The sequence below is a fragment of the Scleropages formosus genome, chromosome 9 (assembly GCF_900964775.1).
Source record: "Scleropages formosus chromosome 9, fSclFor1.1, whole genome shotgun sequence".
Lineage (NCBI taxonomy): Eukaryota > Metazoa > Chordata > Actinopteri > Osteoglossiformes > Osteoglossidae > Scleropages > Scleropages formosus.
The window spans coordinates 7,057,175-7,084,640 of NC_041814.1; the positions used below are offsets into that span (position 1 = coordinate 7,057,175).

The following is a 27,466-nucleotide window of genomic DNA, read 5'->3' on the forward strand; positions in this document are numbered from 1 at the left end:
GTTACTCTGTTTTACATGTACTGACTCTGATGTCAAACCTCCAGAAAATAGAAACGGGACTGAGCAATTAGTGGTGGATTACAGAAAAGCAGCCAATTCAACTTCAGCTGCTTCAGTTACGTTCATTGCATGAGCAAATATAATTTCATCAACATTTAGCAGATGTTTTCCTCCAAATCTACTTACTCTGAAAGCTATAGTGTTTAGCTGATCGTACTTCTTTTGTCCATGGTGATTTAGTTGCATATACACTGCAGCAGATTGCCTACAGTTAGTCGCTTGTTCATACACCAGAACTACACGCTCTGTCACACACTGCAGGCAATTTAGAGTTGCCAATTCATTCGAAACACATGTCTTTGGACTGTGGGAGGAAACCAGAGCATGCGGCGGAATGCCACGGACAGAACATACAAATTCCGCACAGACTGGGTAGAGATTGAACCGGCATTCTTGCGCACCACCCAAGTGCTGTGAGACAGCAGCACAATTTGCTCCGCCTTGTAAAAAATCTGCCTTATAAAAAATACTATATTTTTTTGCCCCTAAAGATCAGGTATCGACACCGAAGACACCCAGGTCCATATAAAGATCAGTTTACTCTGAATTTCTGGAAACAAAGAGAAATACATGAGTGAACATATCGTCCAGAATTTTACAAGGAGCAAATGTTATTCATAATATCTATTTACTGAGCTTTGCATAGTTTTGTTTTCAGTTCAGATTTCTGATAAATTATCAGATGAAGAAAAAAATATGTTGGTTTAGTACCAGAAACCTCTGAGACTGTTGTTTCTCTTTTCCAATCATGTTCTGTTCTCCAGAACTCCTCTGAAGAAATGAAAAGCTTCTTATAGGAAGATCATTTAGATTTTCTTTTTGGGTAGAAATGAGAAATTGGAGAAAACGTTACACATTGGGTGGGGGGGTACGATGGCGCAGCGGCGTAGTGGGTTTGGCTGGGTCCCACTCTTTGATGGGTCTGGGGTTCGAGTCCTGCTTGGGGTGCCTTACGATGGACTGGCGCCCTGCTCTGGGTGCGTCCCCTCCCCTTCCGGCCTTGCGCCCTGTGTTCTGGGTTAGGCTCCAGCTCGCCGCGACCCCACTGGGGACAGTTGGCTTCGGGCAGTGTGTGTATTACGTGTTGTTTCTTGACTTTGGTAATCAATTCCTCATCCCTGGACTCAGCCAGGGACAGAGCCGCAGATAGCCATCCAAGTTTGGAGTAAATTGTTGGGAAGTTGAGCTGAATGACTCCAGTTGTCCTTCCTGCTGATAAATGCCACAATTGCTCTAGTGGACTCTAGCCAGCAATTGTATTTTAGGACTTCTTGTTTTAATTCAGCTCTGTAGCTCGTGTCTCATGGATGGCAACGTTAACAGAGAGCCTCCCTGTTTTTAGTCAGCAGAAAATCGCTGTCCAAAGGCCAAAACACATACCAAGCATGACCCATGAGATCCTTATGTATTTTTTTTTTAACTGTAAACCACAATGTCCAACATACAGTGTCACGTCAGAGGCTTAAAACATTTTTGGAGCTCATAAAATAAAGAGTTTGATAAATAGCCCTAGAGATTTGTGTCCAGAAAAAAAAGTGTGAGTCTGGGATCCGCCAGGCACACAGTACAAATAGTTTTCAGATGTAGGCATATATGTACATATGTGTCTGCCCATGGACAGCTGAGCGATCATGTGGGGTGCATGTTGGGGTAGCGTCAGTCCGTCCTGTTCCGTCGTGGAATACAGGACACTTTTAACAGCTGTAAGAGCGGGGAATCTCTGTGAGCATGCATGTTGGGCACTGACAGACACTGTGTCCATGGGGATGAATTTGTAAATCATTAATTTTTCTGACTTGATTACAAATAGGATAACCTCATTTGCTGGATGGGCGAAGAAGTCTGGAAACGCGTCTTTTGGAAAACCTTGGCATGTTCGCGAAAGAACATTTTGAGACACGATGTCTTGCATATTTACCCCGAGTTTGAGTTTCACAATGTCTTTTGAACTCCTTGCCTTTTACTGCACTACACGACTCAATGAAAACATAACTGATGCATGAATGTGGAAACTCACACCACTTTGAGCTGTAAGGGGCAGAGGACCGTGTGCCACTTCTCACTCGTTCTCTTCCTCCCTCTCTTCCCCGGCCAGGAAGTCCGAGGCGCTGTCACAGCAGGAGAGACTCCAGGCTATAGCGGTAAGTCAGATGCTTACATCCCTTGTTAAATTCAATAAGCAAAGAGTCCCAGTCTCTCCTCTGGTGCACACACCGCTATTCTGTGTAGATAGATGTTGATTTTACTGGTCTTTGCCATCCATCCTGCTCAGTCCATGTGCAATTTAATTACACTGTTGCCTGCAGTTGTGTGGTGCGCATTCAGAAGTGCCCTGCTGACCGCAGCTTGCTACTGTCAGGTCCGGAGAATCCAAGAACGTCATTCAGTAGCGCTCCCCGCCCCCCGTCCAGTTCCAGGCCCACAAACACATGAACCAATTCCATCTGGATTCTCACTCTGAACTCTCTGAGCTTTAGATCTGAAAGCAGTCTTCTTCAGCATTGCGGACCAGAGGTTTTCACAGCATGTCGGTCGTGTTCGCCCCCCACTCCCCTCCGAGAGCCCCCTCCCTTCCTTTCCTTTGTTTCTAATCATCCCAGAGGAAAGGACCACAGGGAGGTAATGCACTCTCTAATGCATCCATCGATCCATGCACATTCACACATACAGAGTCAGTGTTTTCTCAGCCACACCCTTGTCTTCTCAGTCCAACTGCTTGGGCTTTTCATCAAGGTAGGTACCTAATGGAGCTCTTAGGGAGCCATTTGAACGTGCTCTCGTGTCTGATTTTATCTTTCACTGGCTCTCCACCTTTTGCTTTTTCCCCTCCATGTTACTCTGCACTTGTCAATGACACAAATCTGCTGACTGTCTCCATCAGTGCCCACCTGACACAACACATTTTTAATACAGGTCTCCCCACACAAGGGTTTCCATACTGAATCTGCACTTGGTCTCATTCCTTCTCATATGTTTAACGTTTTTCTTTTATCAGTTTTAAGGTCACAATACACATGAAAAGTATGCAATAAGAATGTACATTAAAGAACAAATTCTGAGGAAATGAAGAGCTCGAGATCTCTGCTGAACCTGGTCACATTTTTCCCCAAAACATCTGCATCACATTAAAGAGAAAAATGACAGGAAGACCGTTTGCAGTCGGACAAAGTATAAAGTATTAAATGTACATGCATATTTTACTTGTGGGGGGTAAGCTGCATCAGCCATTGAAATAGGTCAGTAAGCGTTTCCCTTGACACTGAAAGAAGGAACTGAACTAAAACTCTTTTTAGCAATGTGAAAGCCCCATCAATTTATTTTGCCCACATTTTTCTTATTTAGAAAACATTAGACATCTTGTTCAGTTATTTCTAAAGCAGCCTCTAAAAGACATTGAAAAGCACAGTTGTAAAGCACTGGGTTTTTAACGCTTTTGGTAGGCGTTCAGTTCAGTGCAGTAAAAGTAGTTGTATTTTCTGAACTGTTCTGCTCATTGATAGAGCAACAAGCGAATGTGATTTTAGTGAAAATTTAACTGCAAATATCATAGTAAAGCTATTATTGGAGCCCTACCGGTAATGTTTCCAGTGTTTTCTGTTTGTTTGGGGTCAGGGTTTAGGGTTCCCAGATATACTAGAATAAATGTAAAAGAGATTAAACTAAATCTTCGCATCTTTACATTAAAATAACACATACTTAAGCACCAGTAAATAGGTTTTGTTCTTAAGTTAAAGATAATCATGCGGTGTTAATGTGTGTGTTAACTTTGGAAAACCTGGAGGCCACAGATGTGCAGAAGGGTCACATGTGTTGTGTCTATGACTGACAGCAGGTTTGCTCACTGTTCTGCAGGAGAAGAGGAAGAGACAGACGGAGATCGAAAACAAAAAGAGGCAGCTGGAGGATGACCGTCGACAGCTTCAGCACCTGAAGGTAAGACCTGTCCCTCTGCGTCCAGCATTCCCAATACTTTTGTGTGCCATGTCCTCTACCGACGATGTGGTCCAGGTAGTATTTGGTAATATCTGCACTCTCTCTTACATAATGCATTATGAATGATGGCAGTCAGTTTAATGACCATGCAACTCACTGCTCTCATTTTGTACTGAAACTTTAATTTGGATTTGTTGCTTTAAAAAAAAAAAAAAAGACCATACATCATTAACGTTAATGCTTGCAGCGTTTCTCCGAAGGTGAGGGTGATTCAGCTTCCTCCAGAAGCTTGGCAATGTCCAAGGCCATCACATGTGTTCGGGGATTTGTTTTTTCCTCCACTGCATAACCTGCTAATGTGCAGATCATCTGCGATGTCCAAGGTGTGGGCACAGACGGATCCCTAGTTCTAAGTGGATAGCAGGGGCCTTGTGGGTCGAGATGAAGGAAAGGAGCAGCTGCAAGCCCTAGGTCAGATGGGTATGATTTGGGCCGCAGACTGCGCTCCCACACATGATACACGTCTGGAGGAGGGGCCAGGCCTACACTCACTACTTGTTTACCATAAGCTGACCTGCTTAAGTATACACATGTGCTAAATTTCACACTAAAGCCCTCCAGTTCAGATGGAGAGAAGAGGACAATTTACAAAATGTCCATGCAGGGGACTTTGGGCCACCCGGAAGACTGATGTGGCTGAAAAAAAATATTTTCTTAAAGCTGAACACACACACACACACACACACAGACAGAGTCTAAAACCGCTTCTCCCAAGCAGGGTTGCAGCCAACCAGAGCTTAACCCGGAAACACAGGGCACAAGGCTGGAGGGAGAGGGGACACACCCAGGACGGGGTGCCAGTCTGTTGCAAGGCACCCCAAGCAAAAGCCTCAAACCCTCAGACCTGCCAGAGAGCAGGCCCTGGCCAAACCTGCTGTGCCACCACACCCCTATGTCCCCCTAAAGCTGAACACTTAGCAAATTTTGCTACCGGATTTTGTAAACGTGTCTTTTAAGGGTGTTTAATATTTACATTATTAATGTTATGCTGATGATGGTGTGTGCACATAAGTTATGGAATTATGTAAAAGGGTTACTTTAAGTGCTACGCTCCTCCACCTCTGCCTGCTTGGTGGTCTTATGCACAAAAGGTTTTCAGTTCTGGCTGCAATGTGGTGGAAATCACTTCCCCCTCTTACTCAGAACTGCTGAATCTCTCTCTACGTTGAAGATGGGTCTCAAAACACACCTCTTTTGGACTCATTTCTCCCCTGATTTTAAGTGCATGATAAATGTGTAAATGTTTATGTTTAATAATTTTGTAATTACAAATTGTTGGAGTAATGGATACACCTTTATGGAGGTACTCCTGTGATGTGTTCCGGTTCATATGAGGGATTGTGACAAACTAGCTGTACTTTAGAATCACGTGTTTGCATCCAAGTCTCTCCTTCTGTTGATGCAATGCACTCATTGTATTTTTTCCCGGATGTACGTCGCTTTTGAGAAAAGCATCTGCTAAAAGAATAAATGTAAATGTAGAAATACACACACAGTGTGCACATGTTAGACTTAACAAGAGATGCTGCGGCAGCCTAATGCAGGGGTACCATTCTGTCGTTTTAAAATGCACGGGGAGCTACGGAGCTGCGTAAGTGGGTACTGTTAGAAACTGTAAATGCTACATGGAGGCTGTCTTGGAGAGCGGTCACCGTGGAGGCCTGGGCTCTGGACTGCTCTGGCCGAAGCAGCCTGAAAGGAGGAGCACTTGCCAGACAGAGATAAGATCCAAAAAGCCTCCTCATTAGCAGTTTCCATGGAGGTGACTGCAGACTCAGCAGAGCGCCCTGTGAAAGAGGAAGCACTCTCTCTGAATGGTCTGTGAATGCTGCCCGGTCCGGAGAGCCAGTCCACAGCCGGCTCCCAGCAGCCTGGCATTTAACTCCCCAGTAGCATTATTCTAAATCAATAGATCTTAAAACTGTGCTGCCCCACCCCTATGCAAATCCAGCACAAAGCCGGAGAAGGAATGGCCATTAGAACCGAGTGACGTGTACCTGAGCAAAGTACAAGCATGTGGGCTGAGTACAAGTTGCTGTTTGTTGTTCGTGGCTGTCTGACTAAGGGTAAAGACCTTGTTCGAGCCAAAATGGCGTCAGCGAAGCCCTTAACGGGTACCAATCGGGGCCGGGCAATCCGTGAATGTCAGCGTTTTGTTAAAACGCACTGACATTTGTGAAGTTTTCGTTTGGAAGCACGGGGGCCTCCGTCTCATAGCTGGGTTCCGTGTACCTGGGTTTCGGTACCTTATTTTGCACAGCAGTCATGAATGTGGAGCTCCGCAGCGTGGGCATATAAATCGGGAGCAGAGTATACAGATTATGGTTTCATCCTTCACGTTTACAGCCAAGGCTGTCTTGATAGGGCTCCGCGTATGCGTGCGTGTGCGTGCGTGTGGGGTTCATCTGCGTGCGTGACTCGCTGTGCCGACGATAGCTCACAATGCCCTCGACTACAAAGAGCCGTGTGTGTGTGTTTGTTGCGGGGGGGGACACCCCTGACTTCAAGCAGCCATATTTGTTTGTCCATGAGGGAAGGCGCGTGTTTACAAACGGCTGTCTTTCTCCCGCGGGTTCACCCATTGTCTCCCGTTTGAAAGCGGTGCGCCACCGCCGCAGAACAATTGATCGGACGCAGGGCTACGCGTCGTGCCCAGGGAGGGGGGTTTCTGCGGCCCAGCGGTCTACTTTCCGCCCCCATTGTGCTTTGTGTGTGTGGAAGGGTGTGAGCGTGCTGGGATGTCTAATGCCCTGTCAGTCTGCCAGTAAACGCTCCGCGCGCATCTCTCCTGAGAGTGGGAGGGAAGAGGGAGAGAGCAGAACATGAGGGGAGGGTGGTCTTTTCTCTCTGACGTACCAGAGCGGAGAGGCAGCAACGAAGGATGGGGAAAAAAATAGAATTCTCCTTTCCTCGAAGGAACAGGAAAAGAATTGCAGTTGTGTATACGTGCATATTTTTTAAAAAATGTTTTATTATCCTGGTTGTGTGGTATGTGCATGTTTTCAGACTGGTGTATTGAACAGGGTCTCCTCTCCATGGCTGGCAGCAGCCTGGTGATTTAATACATCTCTCTGCCAGCCTCCTGCCATTTTCCAGCTCACAAGGCTGAGGGTCGCCAGACAGTCTCTGGGGAGAGAAGGAATGAGACGGAGAGCTCGCTGGTGATAAGAATTAACCAGTGAGATCTCGAGGTGACTTCATCGATGGAAACGCCGTGCTTTTCTTCTAGTGAGAATATGAGCACTCAGAATATGAAAGCAGTAACATAAAGCTCAGTCCAAAGGTGATGCACATTGAGCCAAGATGACAATTAATGTGGAGTGTGACTGCTTACAAAAAACAAACAAACAAATAAATAGCAGACACATAAAGAAATACTGCATGTGGATTTTAAACTTGTAAATGAACGGTAAGTATTGTACTCTATGACATACGTTTAGATTTTTGTTTACCTATTAGCAAGGCGTGACCATGTGGGACCACTGTGGGATTTACGGAGAGAATACGGTTCTGTGTTCGATCATCACTGGACAGAGAGAATATCGGTGACCTGCATAACACTGGGTCCAGCATCATTTCCCGGGAAACATTTTACTGAGTCTGGAAGAGGGCCAGAAACACACTTTGATCAGTAAGCACGTCTGAATTTCAGGCACAGCTTTTAAAATCACTAATATCCTGCTGCACATTGGTAATGTATACAGGGCTTCAAGAGCTTTTGTGTGCGAATCTGTAGGTATGAACACATTCTGTCTTGTGAAAGTCCATGTGACTTCACCTCTTTGTTGTTTTTCTGTTTCTGTGATGTTTGCATCCGTGATCCTACATTAACTCGTTTAGCTGACGCTTTCCTCCAGAGCGACTTACAGTTATTTACACATTTATACAGCTGGGTAATTTTACTGGAGCAATTTAGAGTAAGTACCTTGCTCAAGGGTACTACAGCTGGAGGTGGGATTTGAACCTGTGACCTTTGGCTCTTACCACTACACTACCAGCTGTCCCTCCCTTGTAACAGTGCAAATTAGTGAAAGGAAACACTATGTTAAAAGGATTCTTCTTTAATATTGTGCTTCTATAGCTGATGTCAGAATTAGCTGGTTTGATTACAGGAAGACAGCTGTTTCCCGCAGGGGCTGCGTCTCTCATTTCCCCTGGAGCTTTTCCTCTGTCTGCCGCCGCATGGCTCGTGCAAGAGAGCTGCAGCACCTCCTCCTGTCTCCTGGGATTTGCCGGTCCGTGCGTATGCTGTGCTGCGCGGTGGAGCCACAGTGCCTGCTCATCTCCCTCGGCTCTTGTAGCTTCTGGGTGTTGCTGGGCGCCATGCCCAAATACGGTCGCCTTCTGTCTCACCACTCCTCTTAATGGCAGAGCCCTCGGTGCGAGGCGTGCACCAGCTGGCCTGCACAGGGACAGCCGGAACGGATGCTGAAGTGCTGTTGTTGACCCTGGGCTCTGGGGTGAGACACGTTACTCTAAACCGTGTAGGCTGCGGCTGATCTCCTGTCTTGTGCCATCGTAGCCCAGGCCAAAGGCTTCCATTTGCCTATTAAACTAAATTACTTAAACGTGGTGGTGACTGTGCCACGTAGAGTTTGTCAAGAAGTCTTTTGTCATCATCTCCAGACGAAGGGAGATGTCTGACGTGGATTTTTTGGGGAACATTTCTTTTAAAGAACCCTCAGTAAAAATGTGCAGCATATGACTAGTTTATGCCAGAGCTATTTTTTTGTGGATGTTCATGTTGAATTTTCTTGTCTGAAAAACATTGCGATTCTCTGTTAGTGTTACGTTTATTTTTTGACATCATCTAGTTTTGGTTACTAGAACAGTCCTCATTCCTCAGATGAATTGCACAAATGGTTCTGGCAGCATGGTTCCCTAAATAACTCCCTGCATCTTCCTATCCATTTCTGTATAGCCTGGGTAAGGAGGTGCATTTCAAGTTACCTGGCTATTGTAGTGTTTCTGGGATGAACCTTCACATTACTTTATTAGCTGATGCTTTTCCCCAGAGCAATTTACAGTGTTAATCTGCCTATCATTACTTACCTATTAGAGCAATTCAGGGTCAGTACCTTGTTCAAAAGTACCCCAACTGAAGGGGGGATTTGAACCTATGAACTTTGGGTCCAAAGGCAGCAGCACTAACCACTGTGCTACCAGCTGTCCCATACCTGCTGTTTTCTTTAATGTGTAACCTGGCTGCATCTCCAGAACAGATGGCGATCACCATGTTCGCGCTGCGTTTGCTCCACTCTTGCTCGTTTCTATGAGTGTATATTGTCCTGTTTAGAGAAATCCGGATGCCTAGTGTTTTTTTTTGTGCAAACACTGTTTTTAAGTTATTGGTATGTGTGTATTTAATGTATTTTTGCACCTTTTTAAGTCGAAGGCTCTGAGGGAGCGATGGCTGCTGGATGGAGCACCCTCTGCTGGCTTGGAGGAGGATGAAGCAAAGAAACAGCTTCAGGAGGATGAGGCCAAGACCAAGGGGCTGGAGGAGACGATCCTTAGGTGAGCTCAGTCAACAGAGAGAGAATGCCAGTCCATCCCTGTTGTGTCTATATAATTAGTTTCAAAGGAATCTGAACCCTTTACTTTGCAACACCAAACTGAAAAAGTCACATTTTATTGATCTGATGAAGTGTGAAAAAAGAACTCATAGAAGATAAATTATTGCAATACTTAATACTAAATATATCTGTCTTACTTTGCTAAGACTTGCAGAGAAGAAGTACCGAACTTGATCTGTTCTCCAGAAGGTAAAACAAAGTTCTGTGGGATTGTATATGAATAAATCACAACAGAATGGAAATATGCAATGGCCAGGAGCCCCCTTTCTCAATTTTCTTCTGCTGACAGCCAAAAAAGTGGCGTCAGTCTTCCATCTGGCAGCCTGCCATCAGTGAGCTCCAGTCCCCAGATCCAGTCCCTCTCAGGCAGCTGCCAGGCAGCAGCTGGGTCTCTGGTTGAAAATTGGTGCAAAACTGGTCTGTTTGGCCTGCAGTTCATGCCATGGGACTAGGAAAGAGAAGACAGGGAAAAAGATTTGTTAAACTGTGTCTTCATTGTAGTTACTGAGGTTCTTGACTTTTGTCTACGTAAAGAATACGGTGGAATGTAAATGGATGAAATGTTCCAGTCGCTCGGGATTACCATCTGCAAAGCAGCCAGACAGTACATGGGCTGTCTTTTCTGTTAGCATGGCTGAATTCAGCATTTTTCTTGTTTTTCAGTACTCCACGCTGCTTTAATGCAATTACATTGCTTTTCTTTAATTGTTGTCTTCTATTACTTGCCATAAGCCTGCATTGCATTTGAATTACGCTAAATGGGTATGAATGAGTACTGTCTTTGATTTGCTTAATGATAAATGTTCCTTCTCTTGTTGTTTCAGACTGGAGATGGAACTGGAGGAGCTGGAAAGAGGCGTGTCAGCGACCTCCACCAAAGAGAACTTGTCAGATGCTGCCAAGGAGGAGAATGCCAAAACAGGAGACAATAAAGTGAGCTCTTGCTGAGGCTGCTGCTCATTTGATGATGCTAAAAAATATCAAAGCTTTGTTGCAAACCCATACGCGATGCCATTTGTCTACCAAGTAAAAATGCAAAATATATACATGAATTTATATATGTGTAGATTGACATCTGTACTGTGTGACTGCAGTGATTCATTACTACATGACTGCTCTGGAGTAGAGCATTTTCATCAGCACTGCAGTGGTTAATTCGCTTATTTGTGCATCACCTTGCAGAGTGTGAAATGCTAACTTTAGAAATAGGCTTATCCTCAACATCAGGACTGCTCGTGAAGCAGAGAATGCTAAAAAAAAAAAGTCAGTCAAGTATCAGGGAAATCAGTGCTTCTGCTTCGGTAGCGTGGGTGACATTTTTTCATTTTTTTTTTGTTTTTCTGACACCCCCGGCAGACCAGTGCAGGGTGTGCAGCAGCAGAGTCACATCTTTAGCGAGCAGGTTTCAAATAAACAGGGATTCTTCAAATAAAGTGATCACTGTGGGGTCGCCTGTAGCTGTTTAACAGTGCTTTCTCTACATTTGAGTTTCACTCGGTCAGAATCTTTTTAACATACGGCTCAGTACGTAATTAATTTCTGAACTGTTCCGTAAAATATGAACCACAGTGACTTATTAAGGACACAGACTTCTAAGGTGAAAGTTCATCTTTGGCTTGGGGGTGGGGGGGGGGGGGGGGGGTTCAAAAGTTTCCATTAAAACATCCATACGTGTGAATGTGTAACTAGTAACGTAAGGTAGTAGGTAAGTAAGTAAGAAGTAACGATAAAACTCTTCAAAGCCAGTGTTTTATTAACACGTGAACTGAAGTCGTGTGACAGCATGTTGCTAACTTGATGCTGATGCATTATTTGTAGCATCATCACAATCAGCATGGGCTGCTGTGGGGGAATCTGTGTCAACCACTAACAGGCAGCGAGTGTGGAACAGTTGACAGGGCTTTTCTCAAAGTCTATAATGGTAGCCCAGTGTGGTACATTTCCAAAGGGTGTCTTAGCAACAGCAAGAAACCATGTCTTCCCTTTCACTTCCTCTGACAATTCCCTTTGATTGCGCCTTTTCTTAGCTTGTCAATATCTGCTTCCTCGTGTGTTCGTCTGGTGTCCTGCCCTTTCCCATTAGCAAGCTGAGGCATTCCTTGTAAAAATCAAACAAATAAGTGATGTTTTCACTGTATTCAGCAGCATTTTAAAATGTATTTTTCAGAATTAAATTGGATCAATTTCACTGTTCAACTCAAAATGTCAGGTTAAAATGATCTCATTTAAACAGTCCTTTAGCTCAGCATGGCAAGTTTGCTGAGTTCTGTGCAAGTTATGAATAATATTATGGATTGTGTTGCTTTTTTGGATTGCTTTCCGAAATATATGCTGGAGTTATGAATTTTCTTTCCTTTTCCTCTTTTTTGGTAGGCTCCTGCGGGTTCTGTCAAAGGTAAGACATGTTGAGCCAGATCTCTTCTGTCCTTATTATGACACAATGTGAGATTTGTGGACAGCACATCCTGTCAGTAAAGTGCATCAGGGAGTCACATAGGCCTGTTCACAATTATAGCTGGACGCTACTTAATGTCACTCTGTGTTGTGTCATTGTAGCTCAGCTCGCTGTTTTGCTGAAATGTGACAGGGCACACATCTGAAACATTCTTGCGATATAAATCATTTTTAGACCGTTTCAAACTATGACACTAACTCCGGATTCATTGGACTTTGGTTTGGTAATGGAGGATTGGCTGTTTTTACTGAAAAGTTGTCAGAAACCTCTTGAGATTTTGAAAAGTATGGAAAAACAGCCAATGTGATATTAGTCAATGCGAGGAAAATAATAGAAATGGAAAGTACCACTTCTAATTACAGTCTGCAATTTGAAGAACTCAACAAGATGTACAGGTAGTGGACAAAAAGATGGAACGCTGCAAAATATTGCTTGGTACATTCATTATCTCAGTAATCTGATATCTTGCGCAGCAAAAAATCATGGAATTGATGCATCAGCTATAAGACACTAAAATGGTTCTTTGTGAATCTGGAACTATTTTATCAGAAAGGTTATGTTCATCAGAACGGGGTGGCATCAGCTCGCCCAAAATATGATTCCCCCCTCCGGTGCCCCCCAACACAAAATGAGAATACTCAACGCCAATTGGATCAGAGCGCTGTCAATTGCTGCCCGATTTGCAATGCAGAATCACAGTACAACATGTCATGTTGGAGGTTGCGAGACGAGCAACGGACTCAGGTGTGGGCTCATCCTTTTATTTCACAATGGGGCAAGCGAACGAGTAGTTAGAGGTCAGGCGAAGGTCGGTCGAACTGCGAACGTTGTCCAGAGGGAATACACAAAACCGAAGTTGAAAGAACAAAGCAGAGGGATCCAAAAACCAGTGAACAGGGGCCAAACATGGGAACAGAGCACTGCGGTTTCTCTATGCCAGGTTCCACGCTTGTAGGGCTTCCGGGTTGTCCTTTTATGCTGTGCCCCCTAAATCAGATGCAGGTGTTCCAGATGCATCGGTGAGTGTGGGCGGACACCACGTTTTTCAAACAGGAGGAGAGACACAAGTCGACCATAGACCATGTCTCTGTTTATGGTATGAACACACTCAATTACATACATTTCGAAATAGGTGGACTGGGGTGTTGTCATTCTCCGCTGCAATAATATGCATAGGTGAACTCCAGAGAATAGCAACAGTAGTGAGTGATGTAGCCTACCGACCGCAGAAGGTTACCGAAGCCTCGATTTCCCTAGTAAATACGACCCTTGTGGGTATAACGGCTTCAAAAGTTCCTAAGAGTCCCATTATAATATTACGTAGTTAGTTAGCTAATGTAACTTCGGCAGAATTCTTGTGCCCCCCCGACTGGTTCTTGGTTCCTGCCATGTCATCTGAAAAATCCTGGAATCGCCCCTCCTCCAGAAGCTAAAAGGTTAAGAAGGGAATTTTCTCCAATTCACCGTTGTTTGATAGCGGTGAAAAAGGCTTTCACAGGCTCTCTCACAGTCGTTGCTGCCATTGAAGTCTGGTTATTATGAGGGGGAAAAGGTAAAGGTTAACAGGCATCTTAAATAGATCCCCCGACATATACCTTGGAATTATTATCCTGGAAATCGCCATTTAAATCTCAGAGGAAATTTTGCATCATTGGATGTTGATGACTGCTCAGAAAGATAACATGATCATACTGTCCTGCATAACTAGATCCAATAGAATAAGCATCTGCAACTATACCATCTATGCTATGTGTTCCATTTTGTCGATTATGAATGTGAGAGAAGGTTTTCCTGTTGGGAGCAGTTACTCTGTGGTGAATAATGTCTTAGGCTTATGTGGGGACATCACTGTAAACCAAATGTTCAGCAGTGGAAGTGACCCTGTAAAATCCGCTTTGGACCATTTTGGTAGTATTTTGAATACATTATGACCTGCATTTTTTTAGCAACCAGTCTGTTTGCCATAATTCTTCTGTATTGTGATGCAGTTCAGACTTGGTGCATCATGATTTTGGAATTTTCAGTTTAGCCGTTTGTAGAGTTGTTTTGCCCCCTCCCCACATTGGCTTTAAAGTGGAGATTTCATTTGACAAATTTGCTGTTTCTGCAGACTCTTTACAACAAATTTCAACAGCTGAAGTTCAACATCTGAGGCTCTCTATACTAAACCCATAGGGAAGGCTCCTTGGAAATACATGACAAGAGGTAATAGGGGCAGCAGGCAGCAAAGGGTTTAGGGCCATTGCTCTGCAGTCTGAAGGTTCCCCATTTGAACTGTGCTCCTGCTGTAGTAACCCTTGATCAAGATATTTGCCCTGAACTGATAGAATAAGAATACCCTCCTGTAAAAATAACAAATTAATTTCAATGCCGTAAGTCACCTTGTATATAAATGCGTCCCCTAAATAAAGAATGATAGTCAGAGGTGTGCTGACCTCATACTTTGCATACATGTTGTTTGGTCCTTTCCATGCATTTGTCCATTACCTGTACAGATTTTCACAATGCTTTGTGAAGTACATTAAGAAGTGTCTTGTATAGCATGTTGTATGTCCAAGGCTGGGCAATGGCAGGAAGAGAGCAATGAGAGCAATTTTTCCATGGATGGAAAATGTGGTTATGGTAGGTGTTATCCAGTAGTGGAAAGGAGAAATTTCAATGGACCGAATGAATCTTGAACTTTGCCATTGTTCCCAACTCGATGGAGTCAAGCTATGCTTCAAACCAAAATCCAAAAACCTTCACAATCTGTTGTGTGGTCTCTACCTCCTCAGTTTCCTTTCCACATATACTGGGCTACTTTTCTTTGTGTCACTCTTTCTTCCTTCCTGCCCACCCCACTTTCGTGTTCCTTGACCATTTTAGAGGTCAAAATTCACACCAGTCCTCGTCTGGACATGTCTGGAAGTTCCTCAGATATGATCAAAGCAGGTGAGTCTCTACAGCCTGTACCTTGTACAGAAGTTGTAGGATATCCTGGACTTTGAGGTCAGAGTATTTTCTTACTATAGCTGACAGTTCTTGTTGGATGATATGTATAGCTCTCTAAAGCACACTAAATTTTACATCATTACTTTGTTCAATACACAGCCAGCATTTTACAACATTAATACTACATGATTTGTAATCATATTAAAGTTTTAGTCTTTTTTGTTGAAAGGAAATAGTAGTATTTCTCCTTGTTGAAGGTATTATATATATATTACTTTAAAATGAAGGCTTCCTTTCAGTTTCTTTAGGAGAAACATACGCAGTGTTTTGCTTTATGCTTTTGCTGAGATTGAACTCCAACCTGTAGGCTACAGCAGACTTCACGGTAGAAGAGTGGGCCAGAACAGCCAAGCAAATGTATGACTTAATTCGTGAATTCAGTATAGCATCAACAGCACAACAGATTTTCATGCCATTTTTGATTCTTTCGGTACTCCTTTCTCGCCCGTCTTCTCCGTTGTAGTCATTTTACTTTCATGAGTAGCAAAGTGTTATACACAAAATAATAATTCTGCCAAGAATGCTTAAGTAGTGGTTTGTTAATGGAAATAAGTCTCTGTGGGCTGTAGTTTCATGATGGTGAAAGTTGTCATTCATAAGCTGCAGAAATAGTACTGCTAGTGACAAGTGCCAACAAAACTTGGCATACTGGAGATTTATTCATTTGGGTGTTGTATTGATGGTGACAGTATTTTTCCCTATATACTTTACCCCAATTTACAAACACAGTTGGGAGTATAAGTGTGTTCATTATTCAAGTTGTTTGTAAATCTAACCACTACATCACAATAAGAAAAAACATAGATAATACATCTTAATCCCTCAATATGTTCATGGGTTAGGTTCAATAAAAATATCACATGAAGCTATAATAAATTTAAAAAATTTACAGTTAAATGCAGACTCCCTGATTTCTCAGTCTGGAAACACAAGGCTTTGGGTAGGAACCATCATGGAAAGAATATCAGATGCAGGACTTAATTTTATAATCTTTTATTTTAATCTTTTATAAGTAAGTTAGACTTAATTGATATAGAAGTTAATTCTATGATAAAATTACTGAAAGTAAGTATATGTCTATAAATTTCAAAAATCTCTTACAATGTGTAGTGTTATTTACGCATACAAAACAGTGACATGTTATCCCATCATGTAGCTTAGATGTGTAATGGAGGAGAGCATAAGGAGAGCATATTAAAAACTCTTTGACGATAAACAATGGTCATGTGCCTCATTTGTTACACAAAGAAATTGAGGATTATGAGACAGATGCACATAAATATTTGCAGCATTTGTCAGCATCTGGCCGTTTTCAATTTGCTATTAAAAATAATAGCATAATAATAGACACATATCTCTATTTATTCACCAAAGAGTTTAACTGAAAGTCCTGGTTATAGCATTAATAAAAAATACACTGAATAAAATTAGTCTTGCAGTGCTCCATGAAACTGGCCCCACCTGCAAACAGCATAATTTAGTTTCTGTTCTGTCCGAGTGCATTTTACTGCTGGCTAATAGCAGAAAATGGAAAAGCAACCAATTTTAGTTCTGCAACGGAGAAATTTTAGAAGACGGATTGGCAAAGGCCATACTCTCAAAAATAAATACATGATCTGGGAATGTTTGCCTCATTGAAAATTCGCAACTTGAATGCGTGTAATTTGAGCTACCAGTGTTGGTGAAGCCATGGATATCAAGAAAATTTTAAGTTTGAAGCTAGTAAAATTTTTGGAAATTAGAATATTTTTAATGTATTTTAGCTTCAGTGGGGGGTGCGGTGGCGCAGTGGGTTGGGCCGCAGTCCTACTCTCCGGTGGGTCTGGGGTTCGAGTCCCGCTTGGGGTGCCTTGTGACGGACTGGCGTCCCGTCCTGGGTGCATCCCCTTCCCCCTCCGGCCTTGCGCCCTGTGTTGCCGGGTAGGCTCCGGTTCCCCGTGACCCCGTAAGGGACAAGCGGTTCTGAAAATGTGTGTGTGTGTGTGTGTGTGTATTTTAGCTTCATCTGAGGCTTACAAAAAATAATCTGTAAATAAATCAAGGGAAACGGATTAAATTAAGGGCTAATTATTAAAGGTTTTTTTATTGTTGCGAAGGAACATTCTACACACTAACAGTATCTAGAGAACTGATCAACCAGTGAGGTTATGGAAATAACGGGATTATTTTTAATGATTTTAAATTTACAATGGGGGCATGGTGGTGCAGTGGGTAGTGCTACCTCTTGTCACAGCACCTAGGGTGGTTGGGTATGGGTTTGAATCCAGCTCAGTTTGTGTGCACTTTGCATGTTCTCCCATGTCTGCATAGGTTTCCACCTACAATCCAAAGACATGCATTTCAGGTGGATTGGCATCACTAAATTGTGGGTGGGGTGGGTACCCTGTGATGGACCGGCATCTTCTCCAGGGTGCACCCTTTCCACCAAGCCTTGCACCCATTGATTCCAGGATAGGCTCTAGACTGCTGAAACCCTGACCAGGCCAGTGGTTAATGGGAGCGAATGAGGAAATTTAATGTAGTTTGAAGTTAATCGAAAATTAGGAAATAAAGTTTTTGAGAATTTTTTTTAATATCTTTGGCTGATGTTTTTACTGAACCTAATCGCAAAGTTATTTGAGTGATGTGTGCATAATTACACCTTTGCTGACTGCAGATTTGTCGTAAAAGTAACTATGATTATGAATGGACTTCTGGTTCCAACCGTGTTCATAAGTTGAGGCATCAGCGTGTCTTTTTCCCCTTTTTTGGAAAACATGTAAACTATAACTAGTTGATTTTTTCCACTCCTTTCTGGATGTGAATGTCAGACCAAAGTGAGCTGTACATTCAATATCACTGAAAGATAGCTGTCCAGAAAACATTCCCCTTAAGATCAGGTATCTCCTGGCAGTAGCCAAATGTCATATTATGAGCAATCCTCACAAAACTTGCACTCTGCCAGCAGGATAAACATGGCACACCCACTGCAGGGATACCACACCTACACCACACCTACTTACATTGGTAGCATGTTCTAAAACTTGCTCACATAGGTGCTTGAAGGATGTTGCTCTTCTAAGAGCTATTAGCTTAGATTATACAAACAGCTCAGAATGCAGCAGCTGATTCTGCAATTTCTTCTGTCATGAAACTAGAGCCCCTTGTGTGAATGCAGTTAAAAATAGCTTATACTGTACCTCCAGCCTTGTGCAACTGTTATGCATTTTGCTATTGCAGAACTGTCCTGTAAATGTCATGCGGGCTAATCAGTGAATGTAAATTGTTACAGGGTAGTTTAAATGTTTTGTAAATTTGTCTTTCTTAATTAAATGAGTAAAAACATCAGCTATAATTAAATAAATTGAAACCTCAGCTATGATAAAATAAATAATATTATGAAAATGACAGTTAATTCGTGACCCCCCTTAAAAGAAAAGGAAGAATATAAACATGTCATATACTGTACAAGGCTGTGTTTAATGTCCTTTATATGTCTTATCTAATTTTAACTTTGTCTTCCATTTTCTCTGCCCAGTATTAGTAACTTTCTTTCCGTATGCATGTGTATGTTTGTGTTTGAACTCACATTAACTTGTGTGAACATCTCAACCTTTATGCTGAGTTCACCATGCATGCATATAGACTGAGATGGTATAATAATAGAAATACACTAAACTACACAGACAAATTTGCCGTTGCCATGACAACACCAATGTTGCTAGGTTCTGCTAACCTCCTGTGCATTGTTGCTATAGCAGCAGTGGACTCATAGTTCATTCTAGTATGAAAAAGCTTCCATGTACTCCCTGTTAATATAGTTAAAAACAATTTTGCTACATCAAATAATTTTGGAAATTGTTTTGTAAAGTGTACTCTGTAATATATTGAAAGAATTCTGGGGTGAAATGTAAAGTATTTGTAAAATATAGTTCACTGTGTTTTTTTCACTCATTCATGCCCTATTGTGCTTTGAACATAATCAAATATAATCGCATAATAACATCAAAATTTGAAAAATTGTGCAGAAAGACTTACTAGTTCTAAAATGTACTTCATGACTTTTTCATGCAAAAAAATTTTACATGTAAATCCTATATAATTTGTGGACCGCACCTGAAAGAAGAGTGTGGCTGAGTGATGACAGGTAACAGAGTGAGTGCATAGGAGACTGGAGATAGGGTGTATCTGCAGGACCCTGACATCTCCTCTCCTTGATGCCTAGCCATGTACTCGGTAGAGATCACCGTTGAAAAGGACAGGCTCACAGGCGAGACTAAAGTGTTGTCCACCAGCACACTGCTGCCCAGAGACCTTACTCACCAGGGCGTCAAGGTGTATGAGGATGACCAGAAAGGTGATTTTCAAACTGGTAGCAGCAGAGAAGAACGGTGATAAAAAATCTACCAAAAGATGTTTCACTATGCTTTACGAGAAGTGAAAGGATAGATCGTAGTGCATGCAAATATGAAATATTTTTCCTTGTATAGTGTGGGCAGAATCTGTGCCTCCCTTAGCTGTTAAATACATAGGTACCATAGACAGACACACAGTGTTAAAAACATGAAGAAAAACGTGTTGAGCAATATTGAGCAATTCCAGTTGTATCTTCACACACAAGCATTAAACTTATTCTGTAGATTATGTTGTAGCAATATATCTGAATTTAGTGTGATTTGCATAGATACTAAATAAAATATTTGCACTGAAAATAAATTTGTATTGTTCGACAAAGCAGTAGTTTAATTAGAGCGGCTTAGTATTTGAAATCGCAAGTTACTTAAAATACCACTTCTCGTAAAGTGACGATAATCACTCTCTTGGCATGGCATATCGGAGCAGGGTGACCAAAAAATTTTTTTTTTTTTAAATTTTGAAGAATATTTTTTATCCAAGAATTTCTCTTGAGCAACAGCCACCGCGTTAAATGTCTCTAAAAAGGGCCAGATAGTTGATTCCTCTCCAAAGAGTTCTGTAAAGAATGTGGCTGCAGTTGGTCACCCTGTCATGTGTTTGTGAGGCTTTTTGCCACTGTGGGGACAGGCACCCCCCCTACCCCAAGCACCAACCCCTCATTTCTTGCACTTTCTGACAAGACACAATCAAGCACACAGCTTCCTCATCAATCATGTTAATAGACAATGCAGATGAAGTTGGTCTTCATGCATGTACAGAGTACAGATGCTCCTCTACTTACGATGTTTCGACTTACGATTTTTTTCAAAGTTACGATGGTACGATAGCAATACGCATTCGGTACAATCCGTACTTCAAATTTTGAATTTCGATTTGTTCCTGGGCTTGCGATATACGGTATGATACTGTCTCCCGATGCTGGGTGATGGCAGCAAGCTGCAGCATTCACTCAACCACGTTTGCAGTCTCTGTAGCGATCACGCGAACAAGTGTAAACAACCGCAACCAGTACTGTGTTGAAAGCGTTTTTTTTATTTTGTGTTTTCGCATCCCATCGTGTCTGCTAAATGCCCATGTGTGTCTCCTGCTTAAATTTGCCCAGCTGTAGGCTATGGTAAGTGTTCTGCACATGTTTAAGGTAGGCTGAACTATGATGTTCGGTAGGTGCGGTACTGTATTCTCGACTTAGGATTTTTCCACGTACGATGGGTTTACTGGAACGTAGCCCCATCATTAGTCGAGGAGCATCTGTATAGGGAGATTCATGTTGAACTTGCCAGGTCTGCATGATTCTGAAAGTTAAAAAAAAAATCTCTCATATATATATACACACACACACACACACACAGACACACAGACATATATGCTATATGTGTGTGTGTTTATATGTGTATGAATATATATATATATATATATATATATATATATATATATATATATATATATATATATATATGTATATATTAGGTGTTTGTGTGTATACAGGCTTCCCTCGCATAACAGGTGAAATTCATTCCTGAAGATCTACTGGTTTAAAGAATTGTTTAATTACTCTTCTTCATTACCATTCATTTAAAAGGGGAAAATTAGTTTGTGAGGCACAGAAGGGTGACCCTTTTTTTTTTTTTTGCAAAACATGAAAAAGCTGACTTATCATGATAGAAATTCCAAACCATGTCCAGAAACAAGTACTACTCTGAACTCCTTTAAATCCAGGCTTAAGGGTCATATAGATTACACATTTGTGTGCTAGTTTTTTCTATCCTCTTTACTTATTTGTGTTGCTTTTTCTGTCCTCTTTGCCGCTCATCATTTATCTTGCTATTATATCTCCTTTTATTTTGTTAATTTATTTTATTTTTCTTGAGTGGGTTTGAATTTAGCAAAGTCTGTGTGGAGATCGCATGTTCTCCCACAGTTTATATGAGTTCCCTATGGGTGTTCCTTTTTCCTCCGATAGACCAAAGAGCTGTGTTTCAGGTGAATTGGTAACTCTGAATTGCCCAGAATGTCTTTGTGTTAGAGAATCAGTGTGTCTGTGATCGCCTTGCCATTTACTGGTGTTCTGTGCAGAGTGAACCCTACCTCACAACCAATGCTTACAGTATAAGTTCCTAACCAGAATACTCCTGCATTGGACAAGTGATTACTGCTAATGCATAGATTATGTTTTTTTATTGTTGTAGTTTTTTTTGTAATGCTTTTATTTTGTTGTTTTATTCCTTTGCTCTTGTATGGCTATTTTCAAAATGCTGACACGTATTTTTATTATAAATTGCTTTTGAGATTAAATGCGGATGTATTTTTTATTTCAAAGCCCTTTCAGAAACTGCTTAAAAAAATCATTTCACTTTCATTAGTAAATTGTCAAATTCAGTGGTGATTATTACTAGCACACTGGAGACAATAGTCATGTTATTACTCAAAATGTATCGACTCATGACTTGTGCACTGTTACAGTATCAATTGTGCAAAATAAATGGTAACTCCAATCACATTGTCAATTGTAATGATACTACCTTTCAAGAGAATTTTAGGCATTTCATCACGTCAGATTTTAAAGTGATAAGAAAGGCTTTCCTTTGCCTTTCTGTTTAGCACAAAATTTCTACAGGGAAGTATTAGACCAAACCCCTGGCCATATCCAGCTCTTAATCAAGTACAGCATGTAGAACTATCTACCAGCTTTCACTCTCCAGCATGCAGTGTTTTCCACAAACCCACCACCTTTCCACTTCGACCTCTCCCTTGTCCAGATGGGGAGGCTCTGCAACCTCGTTATTCTGCAAATGTGAGTCCTCCAGCAGAATCTGAGCAAAGATGGAACATATAGTATGCATTTGCCCAAACACACATTTACAGTTTAATTCACTGAAACTCCTGAGAGTACTACTGAGGCACAAATAAAATTTGCTAATGAGTCTAAATTTTCATGAAAGGGGCAGTTTATTATACGAGGGAAGTGTGCGTGCATGTATATATATGCACAGGCTGGGATCTGATCAACCTTATTTGGGTTGCCTGAGTGAAAGTGTGTGTATACATATATATACACACATATATATTATATGCATGTTTCTATAGGTTTTTGTGTTTCACTGCGTTTTTTTTTCAGCAGAATTCTAGTACATTGTGCTATTAAAAATTGGGTACTTCAATAATGCTATAATTATCTTCTAGCTTGTGGCTTTTCACAGTATGGTATTACAGCTAGCAATTACAAATCCCGGTGAATGAAAATGAGGGCTTAAGTATCCAAATATAGGTCTATGTATTTTTTTTTACACTTTAATTTACAGGATAAGTTGTCAAAAAGCATGTCTTTCAAAGCACACAGTGCATTATAATTCTGGTACTCAAAACAGCCCCCCCAAACACTCACACACACACACAGAACCATGATGCAGTGCTGGGCTTTCTATCACTATCTGATACCTCCTCAGTTCCTTGCTTTGCCCGGCTTTTCTCTGCTTCCCTGTGCCGTGACTGCGCCGTGATCCCTGTTCTGCTTAATGCACACTGTCCATAAGTAGTGTGAGCTTCACCTGAGCGTGCATCTCCATCCATAATATAATGGTCTCTATAGTCAGTTTTCCACTATAACCCTGCCAGAACTTAATAATGCTCCTTGCTTTCCCAGTGTCTTTTAGTGTCTTTTGCCATGCCAACAGTGGACTTCTACTGTACTTGTGCCCCAATGTCCTATGATATAGCCTGGTCAGTTGGCCCAGCTAAGGTGGTAAGGTACATAGACACGGTGAAGGATACACATTCAGAATTTTCTATAACCGATTATTACTCTTTATTTAGCTGTCATTTGTCCAAGGTGACATTTAGCCATTTATACAGCTGGGTAATATTTTCCTGGAGCAATTCAGGGTAAGTAGTTAATCACTTGATCAAAAGTACAGAAGTATTGGCTAGGAAGGAGCTCAACAAGTTTAGAAGAGTATTCAGACTGAAAACATCGCAGTGAAATTGCAATGAACAGACACTGTCAGTATTTACAGGCTACAGTGAAGTTTTATTAAAACTTTACACATAGCTGCTTCAGAGATTATTAATCTCTTTGCAGCACAGGAGTAAAATTTTCAGCATATGTCTGTTGTAAATGGCAGCCTATGATTCTTGAAATAGCATCAAAAACAATGAAAAAACCCACAAATTGACAAAAACTGATGGACATTTCTTGTAACAAAATCTAGGTAACGATGAAGACAGTGCAATATACAGGTATGTTTACCAGTTGATGTATTTGAGGGTGATAGACAGGTGAAGTAAGTATAATTTGCATTGTACATGATTTCATAAAGCCAGAAGAGATTTTGTTTGAAGCTATTGTAATTATATGATAGCTGTTTTAATGCTATAATAATTACAGTTTTGTGAGTGTACAGCAGCTTTTCTTTTTTGTGCTTTGTCAGTGTGGCTAATGTACAGTACTTTGTGGACATTAAGGCCCTATGAGTTTAGGTTTGTAGGTTAATGTTTATGGAGCAATATAATCAATATATCTGTGTCATTTTGATGTGAGTGTTCATTGGAACCTGAATTTGACTGTTGTGTATACATTTTCTGTGTAAAGAAAAAGATTACTCCCAAACTTTTGAATTGTCACTGTTTTAACCGTGCTGTAATACAATAAGCAATTAAATATTTTGAATGATTCCTTTACGTACATATCAGACCAAGGCTTTTATACAGTATAACAAAGCAAAAAATATGCAGTTTAATAAATTTGCTAGATTGTCATCCCTGGTAACTCTATCCAACCAGTGAACAACAGGTTCAGCCTCTGTTTAACTAAAACTACTTTCCAAAGGAGCATGTTAGGTTGGGACTTACTATGGTACTGTGATGGAAATGGCACAATAATGGGACAGGACATTGTGGTGCAGGACTCCTGACAGTGGAAAAGCAAAGAGCCTTGCTGTTGAACGTGCTTCAGAGCTTAGTGCCGTCTGGCCTGTTAGTGGAGAGCTGGCTCAAGTGTCCTCAGAAGGACCCGTCCCAGTACAAGTTCCCCTTGTCCTAAGCACCACACTATGCACAGCATCTGTTTCCCTGGTTAGTAATTCTTTTTTTGGCCTCTGTCCCATCTGCAGTGGTGCATGAGGTACGTGGCGGTTCTGTGGAGAACGGGGTCCACCTTCTCAGTTCCTCGGAAGTGGATGAGCTCATCCACAAAGCTGACGAGGCCTCCATGGGCGAGGGAGGGGGCACCCCCAAAGTGGGAGCGGGAAACCCGGCAGATGCCACACAGACCCCGAAGAAGGAGATCACGGGCATTGAAGCCAAGGCAGGTGATGCGCACCCTGAGGCCGGATTGGGAGAGGCAAGTGTGGAGCACCCTGTCACCATGGTGTTCATGGGCTACCAGAGCGTGGAGGACGAGACAGAAACCAAGAAGGTTCTGGGCCTTGAGGGCACTGTGAAGGCTGAGCTGGTGGTCATTGAGGACGGTGAGAACAAAGGGCCTGTCGAAGGGGCCAAGGAAGACCAGGCTCCTCCAAATGGCAGCGCAGCTGAGCCTGTCAAGGCCCAGGAGGGTACAGGAGGGAAGGGGGAGTCTGAGGCTGGTGCAGCAGAGCTCAACACCAAGGAGAAACAGCCCTGCAAATGCTGCTCCATCATGTGAGCCTGTTCAGGTCGTCTTGGGGACATGACTTTTCCAAAACATAAACTGTCATCCACAACAAAAACATGTTCTGTATTTTAGAACAAATGTCGTTCCCCTGTTAGATTTTTTTTTCCCTTCTTTTAGAGCTTAATTTACCTTTTCCAGTTAATTTGCATCTAGAGACTATCATTGTCACAGAACAGAAGCAGTCAGAGGAGCTTAGTGCCTCTGTATTCACACTCACTTTTGGAAGCTGGGAGCAGGAACTTGTTCCTTTAACAACCCAGTGCTTAAGTTATTCAGCATTGTCCGATAATTTTTTTTATAAATTACATCTCTTATACAGTGTCATGAATTTTGTAGTCTTATCTTACCGTATGAAGGACGATAATGTCCATATATATAAATATCTATATATAAATTGTTTATTTTTAAAGATATATTTATTTGGATTTTTTTTAAAACAAACCCCTCTGGTCACAGTCTGTGCAAAAGCAAGGTATTCAGCATGCTGCGTATGCCTTGTTATCGCATTAACACTTTTTCAAAGATTCAGCAAGCCAGTGGGAACAAAATCACATGATATTGAAAATTGTGTTGTAATATTTATGACTGATAATGCTGTGAGATAACTGTTGTGGTTTTTATTTTCCAGAAAGAAAAAAAAAGTTGAATTTCAAGAATAGGCTACCTTAGAGGTATGGAGAGAACGTTTGAATGGCGTGTCAAATGGCAAAGTGAAATTGCTTGTAGTGTCTTAAAATTATTACCTGATCTAGGAGCTGGGTTTTGACTAAGACTGATTTGGCTCAAAGTTGGATTAGGTGTTTGACACATTATAGGGTTAAATGTGACATCAGCAGAGGGTTTTTAAGAAAGCTCTTGTGCGTTTTTGTACTGTAAACTGTTCTTCATGTCCTCATGGTGTCCTTACATGACCTTCTTCCATGCCTGTCATGATCACTATTCCATTCACACGAAGCCTTCTCTTTTTCTTTCTGGAACAAAAAAATCTTAGGTTATTTATTTCCATTCTCCTGCAACCAGATCAGGACTATCTTTAATAACCAGTAAATAGTAAATAATAATGGTAATAATGAATTTCAGTAATGACCTGAAATGACATGACTCATACCGAAGCTTGAGACTGAAGAAATAAATGTCATTGTGTAAGGAATGATATTTGCCTATAGTTTGCACCATTTTGGGGAAAATGGATGATGCTAGATGCCTTTTTCTTGATGCTAATTATTAACTGTAATTTTAATTATAGCAAAACATAAGTGTAAACATAGGCGATCGATCCCCAGTTAGTAAAATCAAAGCCTATGTTAGAAAAGTGTCATCAGTCTTGACTGATTCTCAGCACAGCAGACTGAAATAAGTGGTAATAGCAAGTATTGAGTGCAGTGTGATGCTGTTTTGGTGTATCAGTGCTACAGTTGTGTGGCGTATTCTCATCAGCTCAAACAGGGTACGTTCTGGGGATGTCTGCTTTTTACAGCATGGCGATCTTCGGCTCTTACCGGAACCAAACTGCGGCAACAGAGGGGAACGGCTCCGAGTTTGCTTCTGCCAGTTCCCCAGCAGAGATGTTTGTTTTAAAAACCTGAACTAGGCTGTTTGTGCTTTCCTTTAGCTGTGCACACAAGCCACGTTTGTTTGCTGGACAGATTAATGACACCAAGTCGGCTGCAGAACCCACTGTCTGTGCATCTGTGTTCTTATGGGTTTCATTGTATGTGTTGTTAAGCATGAAAGACCTGAAGCTAAAGCGGGGAGACAAACATCCTCACATTCCAGGAAGCTGTCCCAGGAGTCTCTTTCCAAGTGCTCAACTTTGCTCCAGTTTCAATGTTGCCAATCATTTTCTCTTTCGCTCTTTTCGCTATATATGATAGATGTTTTTTGCAGAGTGGCTTAACTTTGAAGAACTGTTTTATTCACACATTTCTGGTCTATTATTACTATTGTTTTGCTGCCCTAGAGAAGTAGATGCTTGGGTTTTTTTTTTTTTTTTTTAAAAAAAATTCATCTTTTTTTGCTAAATTTGGAGCTAAATTTCCCAGCTGAGCTAAAAGGTCATGTAATTATTGTCCTGTGTATTCCAAGTGGTGAGATGGGATAATGGCTGAGTCAGTTGGGCTTGTCGAGCAAATTGTCTGTGTCTTTGTGTTTGATCAATTTGCTGACAAACTCCATTGTAACTGCCAGTCCATGTGTACTTATCAAAAATAAACATTTTATTTGGGAAGCTGGCCAAATAGAAGATGGTTTCTGTTTTAATTTTAAAACATGTACAGCAACCTGTAACTGAAGTGTTTTTCTTCTTTCTTGCATAGATTTTGCTGCACTGCTATGTATCGGTCCTTTGAG

The 27,466-nt window shown here is 41.6% G+C and overlaps 1 protein-coding gene across 2 annotated transcripts in view; it reads left to right on the plus strand.

Annotated features, from left to right (window-relative positions):
• The window catches only part of palm1a (paralemmin 1a), a 45,607-nt gene extending 20,198 nt beyond the window's left edge, over window positions 1-25,409 (plus strand). The window contains exons 2-9 of one of the 2 annotated variants that reach the window (XM_018745915.1): window positions 2,156-2,201; window positions 3,913-3,993; window positions 9,443-9,570; window positions 10,454-10,562; window positions 12,003-12,024; window positions 14,950-15,015; window positions 19,280-19,411; window positions 24,576-25,409. In XM_018745915.1, the coding sequence (XP_018601431.1) occupies window positions 2,156-2,201; window positions 3,913-3,993; window positions 9,443-9,570; window positions 10,454-10,562; window positions 12,003-12,024; window positions 14,950-15,015; window positions 19,280-19,411; window positions 24,576-25,108 (1,117 nt within the window). In that variant the 3' untranslated portion in view covers window positions 25,109-25,409. The remainder of the gene's footprint in view (window positions 1-2,155; window positions 2,202-3,912; window positions 3,994-9,442; window positions 9,571-10,453; window positions 10,563-12,002; window positions 12,025-14,949; window positions 15,016-19,279; window positions 19,412-24,575) is intronic. The other variant, XM_018745914.1, reaches the window with a different exon arrangement.
• The last annotated feature ends 2,057 nt before the right edge of the window (window positions 25,410-27,466 follow it).